Genomic DNA, 10290 nt, shown 5'->3' with positions numbered 1-10290 from the left:
CCTAACCATTTTCATAGTAAGACAACAGAGTAGACTTTCATAAGAAGAAAGCCTTGTCCTAGGCCTTAGAAGGCACTTGTCCTAGGTCTGTATATGATAGAATATGGAAAACAGCATTGTGTGTGAAGTAGGAGAATTCTTAGAAATTTCAGCACATGCCTCTAGATCAAACAAATTAATGAGAAAAGGAGCTCTTTTGTGATCAAGAGGAGTTCTGGGTACAGACTAAGGTAGTTTCTTTTCAAAACTAAGAATCATTTGGGGAGAAAATGTTAAACGGTACCTTATCTTTAGTTAGTACTTAGTTGCAAGAGAAGCTTCCTCAATTACAGGCTTAGATACACAACTTCAAGAGTGGCAGTTCATATATTTATATATTTAGTTAGAAGATGATTCTACTCAGGCTATTTTTAACAATTTATCTTAGAGGAATAGGCACAAACCAGGGTTAAGCTGCTTGATTTAATTTTTAGCACTTGAAAAAAAAATGTACAGTAGTTTGAACTCTCAGTCTTTGTAAACCTCCACTGAGGTCAAAGATTTCATTCATACGTACAAAATTAGTTTACAAATTTTTTTGGCAATTTCGTCTTAGTAACCCGTTTTATCCTATTGCCATTGTCCCAACCATTGAAAAAGTTTACAATAATTTACATAGAAATATTTTCAAAGTGCTTAAGAATAGTGATTGTTCTCTGGGCTATTTACAGGTGGCCTATACAACGTATGTACAGGTGGTATACACTATAGCACAAGTTGCGTTGCTGGAATATGGCTTTCTAGGGAAAGTGCATATTTGGCCAGAGGCGGCAATACTGTCTAAAAATTCAAGGGTTACAGATACTTGGTAACCACATCCAAAGCTGAAGTAGAATGTGGACAAGAATATTTACAAAAATAATATAAAATTGGTCAAGTATACAAGCTTGATCCACACAAAGGTATCTTGATGTTCTTCCAGATGAGGAAGGAAGAGCCTTCAGCTGCGGGCTCGGTTACCATCCCAAAGTGGCTGTAATGGGTTTAAACCGCAGAGGTCAAGCCGGCTTTCAAAGTCAAGCCAGATCATCATCTGTGCTTACAACCGATATCTGTGGAAAAGGAAAAATTCAGGTGAGCCTGGTTGACTACTCACAGGTGGCAACTCTGCTCGCTAACACGGACTTTGCTTTGGAGTTAGTCTTTCAGAGACCTGAGAACTTAGGAGAGAAGTCAACAGCCAAACAGTACAGAGTTGTAGCATTTGTGCATTTAACTTAAATTCCGCTCCCTAGCCTGAAGAATGTGAAGTCTGAAATGCTCAAAAATACAAATGTTTTTAAGCACCAATCTGACACCACTAGTGGGAAATTTCATACTCGATCTCATGTTACATATGGGCTGCTGTCTAACTGAATATGTACTACAAGTACTGTATGAAATTACCCTTAGGCTGTATAACATGGTGAACGTGAAATAAGTAGATTTTGTGTCCAGACTTTGGACCCATCCTCAGAATATTTCAATATGGGTATATAAATATTCCCAAATCTGAAAAACTCTGCACACTAAAACACTTCTTGTTTCAAGTATTTTGCAAAGGGCTATACAACCCATACCTACCTGGTGGAGAGTGAAAATACTATGACTAATTTTGCAAATTCTCTATAATGGTCATAATCCTTGAGAAAAAATCTGAGAGACACAGGTTTCTGAGCCTTGAATGGGCCCTGGGACCGAATTTTTTTTAATGGTACTAGGGATGGAACTCAGAACCTTGTGCTTGCCATGCAAGCACTTATTCCACTGAGCTATCTCCCCAGACCAAGGTACAGGTTTGCTACAAACGGCCCACTACTGCATGTGTCTCCAAGATCTCAAGAGGGGAGTGCTCAGTGTGTTTTGTTTAGCTTGTTACCTAGTGAAGGCCAAATACTCACCCGGGTTTCATCTGAAGGAAAACGAATGACTCTACCACAGAAAGGCCAGCTAGCTACAGGAGATAAAAAGTGGTACTTCTCTAAGTAAACCAATCAGTACTTCTGGCTACAGTGATTTAAGCCAACTTGATGATTTTCATGTAAGTACCCAGAGGCCAAGGATTTCAAAGTTTTAAAAGCTACTTGCTTGGTGCTAACGTGTTGTTTCTGCAACAAAAATACCTCCAACACTAGCACAGAAGTGACCTTAAATTGACCACTTGTGTGGGTGACATGCTCATCAGCTTGTTGGCTTCCATTCCAAGAGGCCAACATATGTCTCATACATCATCCCAAAGGCTGTCCCCAGCCCAAATAGCTCAAGTTAGTGGTCTTCTTGCAGAAGCACCTCCCTTCACATCATGTGTATGAAGACACGAAGCTGACTTACTGCTGGGTATGTGTGGCCCACAGAAGCGCTGTGTCTACCAATGTCTATGGAGAGGTCCTCCTCCGTGGTCTTCAAGTACACAGGATTGTCGAAGTTCATGCTTTTCATATTCTTATGTTGCCAATTCCTCCACATCAGGTAGCCACCTACTGCGGCCATTGCTAAGAGCACTGCCAAAAGCGAGAGATGACAAATGAGGTCTGGTTGCAGAACACACAGACAAGGTGACGTTCAGGGATTTGTGGAAATTGGCCTTAATGAAAGGTTCATGTTCCCAGAGAGCTGTAGTAACTAAAACTTGGACTATATGTGAGTCAGAGTGGTGTAAGCAGCTCAGCTCAGTGGCTGTGTTATTCTGTGTACTAGACCTGAACTAGCCATGGCCAGCCAGGCAAGCATATAGTCTCGGGCCCCACGCTGAAGCCAACTACATTAGCTCTCCAGAAGCTGTTCAGTAGTCCTAGTATGTTAAATAAGGTTGGAAGTGAGTAATCTAGGTTAAGAGACCATTACAGTAAAGTGCCTGAGTTAATATGCCTGATAATAGCTTCAGAAATTCTTTTCCTTGGACTTGAAAATGCTTAACTACCTTTGATTTACCCTCTACAAGTCCTGTGACTCTTTAAGAATGTATTTAAGCCTTTGTGCATCTTCTCTGCACGAAGCAGCAAAAAATGGTTCAAAAAGGAACAGACTAGAACTCTTGTTAAAGGGATTTACGGTAACTGGGGCTAGGCCCGCCTAAGGACTCTGAAGTGGAAAGCATTCAGGACCTCTTATGTAAGCGTGGAGCCCTCACCAATGTCTGATACTGTGCTGAGGACAAACTAAAGAGAAAATATGAACCCTCCAAATGCTGTGTGTGTGGGGGGTAGTAAATGTAATTTGGCGTCTCAAGCACTGTGACAGTAGATGGGAGGCAAGTCCAGGTGAACTAAAAATGTCTGTTATCTAAGAAACTTATCAGATCCACACACAAAGGGAATCTACTTACAGAGGGGAAGAATGGCCCAGGCTGTAGAAGTTCCTTTCTGGGGAATGCTGACCTCTGGTACTACTGTGGTCACATTGATCCCTACAGGGAAATAAAACAAATCATTTTATAAGGACTTGAATTCAGACTCAGAAGTCTGCCCATCAGGTGGAGACGCTGGCACTTCTGCATGACGCTGATGTCCAATGTCTCCTACAATTATATACTCCCAAACAAGTCTAGCGTAGGAGTATTTAAGTCATATTCTCTAAGAGGCATTTCATTAACAGTTCCACAATAGAAATATTAATAAGTGTGGGCAATCTAGGCAATGCAGGTTCTAAGTCTTTGGAATTTAAATACAAGTTACCAATAAGGGGCCAAGCTAGTAGTTAAAGGCTGAATTAATTGCCTAAGCTATAAAAGAATGTGGCTGTTAGTTGAGATTAACAGTTTGCAGCACTGAGTCCAATACCTCCAGGGACTAGTCCACTAGTTGGTAGAATTGCTGTGCTGATGATGTCTTTTGACTCACTGTAAACCACAGTAGTTGCAGTACCTGGATTGTAAAAACCAAGAACCTGGTTAATGCCAAGGTTCCTGAACGGCAAGCTGTTGGGTTCAGACAAGCCACGCAAAGGTTATTTTAATACCAGGTGCAAGGAACAAACCTGTGCTGACGTGAAGTTTCTAGCAAATGTGCCTCAACTGGGAGAAATGGTCTTTGTGCAAAAACAGAGGACTGAACAGATAACCTGTGGAATTCGATAACTGCACAGAGGCACAGCCACACTTAACAGCCATTTGGAATAATATCCCCCAGACTGGAGGAAGTTACAAGGAAAGTTCTCAAATTCTCTTGTGTAGCAATCTCACGAAACAGCCTGCAACTATGTTCTCAGCAGTGACTAAGTCCCTGGCAAGCCACCGAATTAAGCTAATAAGTCTCATCCTATGAGTCCCTTGCTCACAAGTTTCATTTGCTATTTAATTGAAAGATGAAAAGACTGAAAGGCAAGTTCAGTTTAAGTGACTGCTATCCACTCAGCCAGTGATGGTGAGCCTATGACATGCATGCCACAGCGGGCTATTGGTCATCACTGAAAGCTCTGAAGGGTTTGCCATCACGGCACTAAGCCAGGCAGTTTCTTGTAACCAAGGCCTCCCTTGGGTATAACTTTTTGTTTCTTTTCTTTTTTAAAAAATTTAATTTTTATTTTTTAATAGATTGCAAATTGAAAATAAATTATTTACAAACATAAATGAATAGAACAATAAAAATTGTCCAAAATAAAAATGAAAGAATTTACAGATCAGTCATAATAGTTCACTGTGTCAAAACCAAGAAACTTATATTCATATAATTAGAATTCTCAAAGTAGAAAGGAGTAGGCAATAACTACTTAAAGATTTAAAATTTCTGAATTTAGTTCAATTTATAATACCATATTTCCAAGAAAAATTGAACCCTTTGCACAAGAAATTAAAATAAAATCATACCAAGATACACAAAAATGAAATTGTCCAAAACTTATTGCAAAGAAAAAAATTATTAAAGCATATACATAAAAAATATTAGCTATGGAAGAACAAAATTAAATAGCACCTAACTTTTTGTTTCTTTAAGCAAAACTTTAGTCTACCTTCTGCGGAAGAAAGTGTTAAGACTTTAATTATCTGTAAGTAGGCTAGCTCAGTGCTGTTATGGGACTAACTGGTACAAAATATCGTGAGGCATGTTACTGATATCTTAGTGACCTATACATTTGCCTAATGTTGATATGGATTGCAAATTAGGCCTGAATTATCAACATGAACACCTGACATGCAACAGTATAGGGAATGTTCTCCAGTTTGCTCCAACTTAGCTAAAACAATTCTTAAAACCCAGGTCAGCTTTTACAGCTCGTGGTTTATATCACCTATATATGCCTGCTTGTATTTGAAGTACAAAAAGCCTTACTTTGGCATTGTCTCCCATTTTCCTCTAGGTTGTACCCATTGGGACAGGAGCAGGTATACTTTGGAGAGTGTTCATTAATCTGTGGTGCTGGCAGGCACAGGTATTCACATCCACCATTTTCCACGTCTTCTTCACACCAGTTTTTACCTACTCAGAAAAGAGTTCTTTAGTATAGGTGTTCCAGGGCTTCTTTTATATAAACTTTTTAGCTCCATGGTGGTTAGGCTTAGCTACACCATCTAGTCTTCAAGTGAGATTAATATTAATGGAAAACAGGTATGAAGATAGAAGCAGCAAGATCAAAGAACACCAGCCTCAAAAAAGGCTTCCTAGATATAGAGTAAGAGCTACCGTACATCTTCAAAAGACAAGCACCAAGGATAGTGGTAGGCAGGAAGAATGTGTGCGTAAGGTTGGATCTCCTTATTAATCCAAGGCTTAGCTTGAAGGCTTAGAAGGAGACCACACATGTTCTCCTCGCTTTCCTTGACCTACTCTTACAAAGCAGAAGGAAACTTAGCAACAGGAGATTTGAGATAGACCAGCCAAAGGTTTTCAGAGGAAGAAAATATATATTTGAGGATCTGTACAGTTCTCAAGAAGTGTCATAGAGGGGAGGGTGGTATTTGAGGTTGAAGTGTGTCTCTGCCTACAGCTTGTATGGCAAGGTCCTAAGGGCCTGTATTGATTTGGAGACAGAGTTTTTACGGATGTAATCAGGTTAAGATGAGGCTATTGCAATCGGCCAGATTCCAGCATGCTTGCTTTCCTTCTTAGGAAGAGAAATTTGAATATACCACATACAGAGGGCAGATGATGTGAACAGACATGGGAAGATGGCCATCTAAACGCCAGGGAGAAAGGCCTGGGCACATCCTTCCTTCACAGACCTCAGAAAAAAATAAGCTCCTCAAACTTTGATTTTGGACTTGTAACCTTCAGGACAAGGCAATGGACTGCTGTTGTTTAAGACACCCAATTTGTTGTACTATGCTGTGGCAACACTAAAAAATGAACACCAGAGAATGTCTGGGGAATAAAGGGCTACTGTGGAGTGTGGTACAGCAGGCTTAGCAAGAGGGACTGATGGCCTAGGGGATATAGAAGAGAGAGAGAGAGGAAAGCTCTGACATGGGGTTGAAAGGTGGCTAAGAACAGAAGTTCTGAACTTCTCTCATGGAGATGGCAGAAGTCAGATACCAAATATCAAGTGTGCAGTATTGAATGTAGGGAACAGGAGGGGCAATAGCTCCAGTTCCAGGAAACTTGAGCTGCTGAAGAGCTATCAATACCCAGTAGGTTTGGATCGTGCTGCTGCTGCCTTATAGTGGTCAATGAAGACTTTGTTTCCCCACATTACCTGATGGCTGTACAAGTTCATGATAGATGATGATGTCTTGGGCATCATTTAGGTTGTTGACAAGAGTAGCCAACTCTGATCCAGTGAATTTATTGGCACCATAAACTGCTTCATTTTCCCCATCTATCCAGTACACACGGTCCTAAAACAGAGCCCCTATAATTAGTATGTCCACCCATAAGTGAATGATCTGTCATAGCTACTTATTAGCTCCTTCATGGACAAAGGTTTACATCAAATAAAATATTAGATGTAAAACTATAAGAGCAGCAAAGGTCTCTTAAAGTACTTCAGGGAACTGGTATTCAAGTTGTACCAGGGGTTAAGCAAAAGTAGTTTTTCATGGTGGCCTATGTTCATCCCTCCTTTCCCTATGCCTGATCTTTCTCCTCTGAGAGAGTTGCTATAGCAACTGCAATACAAGACATACATCTTACCTCAAATATTGTTAGTGCAAGAGGGTGAGCCAGGAACTCCAGAGACTTCAGCACTATCCTACGATCTTGGCCATTCAAGTCCACACTGGAGAGCATGTGCAATTTGGAATCAAGCCAGTAGAGGCGGCTTTTTATAAGGTCTAGGTAGGAATAGACATCATACGGTAGCTATTACTGCTCTGGTTTCCTTTTAAAATATCTGGGGAATCTGATATACTTTAGTGGTTCCTCATCCAACAGCGGTTAAGATGGGGCCTACAACACTTTTAGAAAGCAGCATACAGAATCTGTATCCACATTCATTTGTTGTTTAAGACACCCAAAAGACTAAAAGGGTATCTAAAGAGCTCAAGGTAACCACCTTAACTAATGTTATACTGTAGACAGTATAAAAAGAGGCTAGCATCTTGTACTTTATCTGGAGCGAGCCAGAACAAAAATGTGTCAAGACTACTGTCTAGAAATGCTAATGTGCTTTCGCAGGGAAAATTCAGTGTTCACTGGAACTGTGTCACATATTAGGCAAAATGGGCCACAAGCTGGTCACTATGGTGCACGTAATTTGTTAATCCCAAACATTCTACTTGTGTTGTTCAGTAACTCTTCCACAAAGTTCCTGCTATGGGAAGACTCAGGACAGTCATCTGGGGCAGCCCAGAACTTATCATGGAGATGCAATAAAATACTCTGAAGACAGTTCAACTGGTGAATAAGAACAACACACACACATACCAAGTGTAATTCCGTTAGGCCATTGGATGTCCACAGTCACCAGCGGGCGCCTATCAAATCCATTCATTCCTGCTTTTTCTATTTTTGCTGGTTCACCCCAGTCTGACCAGTAAACAAAGCTGGGAAGAATATAGTCAGAAATACACCTTAGTGGCTTAGAAGGAATGAAGTTGTAGCTTGAAGCAAAAGCTTAAAAAGGAAACAGGAAGCTCTAGAAGTTGATTCTCTAGAGACAAATAGTGACATTTAGGAGTCTTAATTATGTTCTGGGTCGATAAAACTTAACATTAGGAATCTCTGAACTCATTATTGACTGTTTTAATCTCTATCAGTCTGACATTTAAATTTCAGCCTGAAGTCACATGGTTATGTGTATTCTTTTTAACCATAGAATTCTTTGAGAGAAGTAAATGAATATTCTTTACGTTTAATAGTAGACACTGGCTGATTATATTCAAATGATAATTCATGGAGGCCAACCATAATTACTGTCTCCCATGCCTTCTGTCTGACGCCTCCTTACTGCCTTGTTTGTTTATACTGGTGATCAGCTTACTCCACTGCTAGTCTCTGTGTATGCATCTCACAATTACTTGCTCAGGGAAACTGTATCTAATTCAGTCAAGGTCCTCTTCAATCTAACGTGTCTCGGAGTATCAGGGATCTTATGTCAGTTACCTTTTGGGCCACAGCCTAGCTTGAAGGATGGCACTGGTAGCTTACTATGCCTGGGGACAGCAACTGTGCCCAGGTTAGACCTCTTACAAAACACAGGACACAAAGAGCTAGGGAGGCACTGGGGCTCCTTTGGTCATGGGGCATAGCAGGGCAAGCAGCCTTTCCAGTATCCATTTCAGACATTTCTCTCAGAAAAGAGGGGGCCAGTCAAGTAGCTCAGCAGATTAAAGCACCTGCTTAGGCAGACACAGGGGCTGGGAGTTTGATCCTCAGGCCTCCAGTGCTGGCCCTGCCCCTGGGGCAACTGAGACTGGGTGTGGTGGTGCACCCCTGTAATCCCAGCACTTGTGAGGCTGTGAGTCCAATCTACGCAGTGAGACCCTGTACACCCTGTCCTAAAAATAAAAATTTTTTTAAAAAAGAGAGAAAAAAAAAACCAGAATACCTTACTTGGAAACAAGATAATATGAATTTCACTGCAATTTTCCACATTATTTATTATTTGACTCTGAGTTTTTACTTGAAGCATATATTAAGATACAAAAGTGGCAGCATTTAGTGACAGCCTTTGTGTAATTGCTGACTTTTAGTTTTTTTCTTAACCATGTCCCAGAATGGTAAAATATTAAAGTATTTATTTGTGTCGAGAGATTGTGAATAGTTCCTGACTTCATGGCTGTTCAAAGTTTTTCTTTAACCCTACTCTAAAACGGTAGATTAAAGATGAACCAGGCTTTATGAATAAGCTTTCTTTGACTTGTTCCCTTTATCTTCCAGAACAACAATAACAACAAAATCATCCTTAATCAACTCCCTGAGAGCTTGACTATGTCACTTAGTGGCGATTTAGGGAAACTGCTCAATGAAAGGTTTCTAGGAGAGTCTGTTATTTCTACAGAACTTTCATACAAGTTACACTTTTAAATGGAAGCCTTGAGACAACGTGGTCATCAAAATCCCAACATTTTGCACCACGATTTAGGTCTGCTCATCCTTAGCTAAGCCAGCAGCATGTTCAGCCAAAATAAGAAGCCACTTGTAAAGAAGTCGAGTAGGCAGGAGTTTTCAAAGTTTCAGATCCAGCTTTGCATGAACATAACATGAGATCATAAGTAGTGTTTCATTCATGCCAACAAGCAGGCATACAATGAGGGCTTGTCACATAAAAGGCACATTCCATCATGGCATCATTGACATCCTGAACCAGATCATTTATATATCTGAGAAATCTTGGGATGTATGATAGGAAACAGAATACAAACCCAGACAAGGGGTCCACGGCTATGGAGGCAGGTTCTCGCAAGTCAGAGTTAAACAGGAACTTCCTCTTGGTTCCATCTAGAGTAGCTACTGAAATAGTCTTAGAAGCCGCATCAGTCCAGTAGATGGTCTTGTACACCCAATCAACAGCAATGGCTGCAGGATTATAGACATTGTCGATCATTTTAACATGTCTACCAACCTTGTCATCAATTGAGGCACTGAAACAGAATAGGCCACAAGAAATTTAAGAGTTTGTCACCACTACAGCTTGGCGAAAGGATTTTCTGCTACAAAATGCTCAGGGGCTTTATTCAGGAGGATAGCATCCTAGCTAATAATTTTAGAACTCATAACTCACATTATTCAACCATGCTGCTTGCTGATGCTAAATAAGTAACACAGTACTGTTTTATCTAGATGCTAGTATTTACTCTGTATAAAAACAGAACAGGGCCGGCCAAATAGCTCAGGAGATTAAAGCATCTGCAAGCAGGTGCAGGGGCTAGGAGTTTGATTCCTGGCCTGCTGTGCCAAC

At 40.6% G+C, this 10290-nt stretch overlaps 1 protein-coding gene across 2 annotated transcripts in view; it reads right to left on the bottom strand.

The window, feature by feature from the left end:
* Nucleotides 1-442: 442 nt before the first annotated feature.
* Nucleotides 443-10290, bottom strand: part of Vldlr (very low density lipoprotein receptor) — a 35202-nt gene continuing 25354 nt past the window's right edge. Inside the window, exons 12-20 of one of the 2 annotated variants that reach the window (XM_004637177.3) lie at nucleotides 9755-9973; nucleotides 7815-7933; nucleotides 7083-7222; nucleotides 6646-6787; nucleotides 5286-5432; nucleotides 3798-3881; nucleotides 3344-3424; nucleotides 2350-2519; nucleotides 443-1091 (exon numbers count right to left, since the gene is read on the bottom strand). In XM_004637177.3, coding sequence (XP_004637234.1) covers nucleotides 1056-1091; nucleotides 2350-2519; nucleotides 3344-3424; nucleotides 3798-3881; nucleotides 5286-5432; nucleotides 6646-6787; nucleotides 7083-7222; nucleotides 7815-7933; nucleotides 9755-9973 — 1138 coding nt within the window. In that variant the 3' untranslated portion in view covers nucleotides 443-1055. The remainder of the gene's footprint in view (nucleotides 1092-2349; nucleotides 2520-3343; nucleotides 3425-3797; nucleotides 3882-5285; nucleotides 5433-6645; nucleotides 6788-7082; nucleotides 7223-7814; nucleotides 7934-9754; nucleotides 9974-10290) is intronic. The other variant, XM_004637179.3, reaches the window with a different exon arrangement.

Source organism: Octodon degus, unplaced genomic scaffold (assembly GCF_000260255.1).
Source record: "Octodon degus isolate 3935 unplaced genomic scaffold, OctDeg1.0 scaffold00087, whole genome shotgun sequence".
Taxonomy (NCBI): Eukaryota; Metazoa; Chordata; class Mammalia; order Rodentia; family Octodontidae; genus Octodon; species Octodon degus.
Note: the sequence above shows the minus strand (reverse complement) of the source record. Positions and strands in the feature narration are given on the sequence as shown.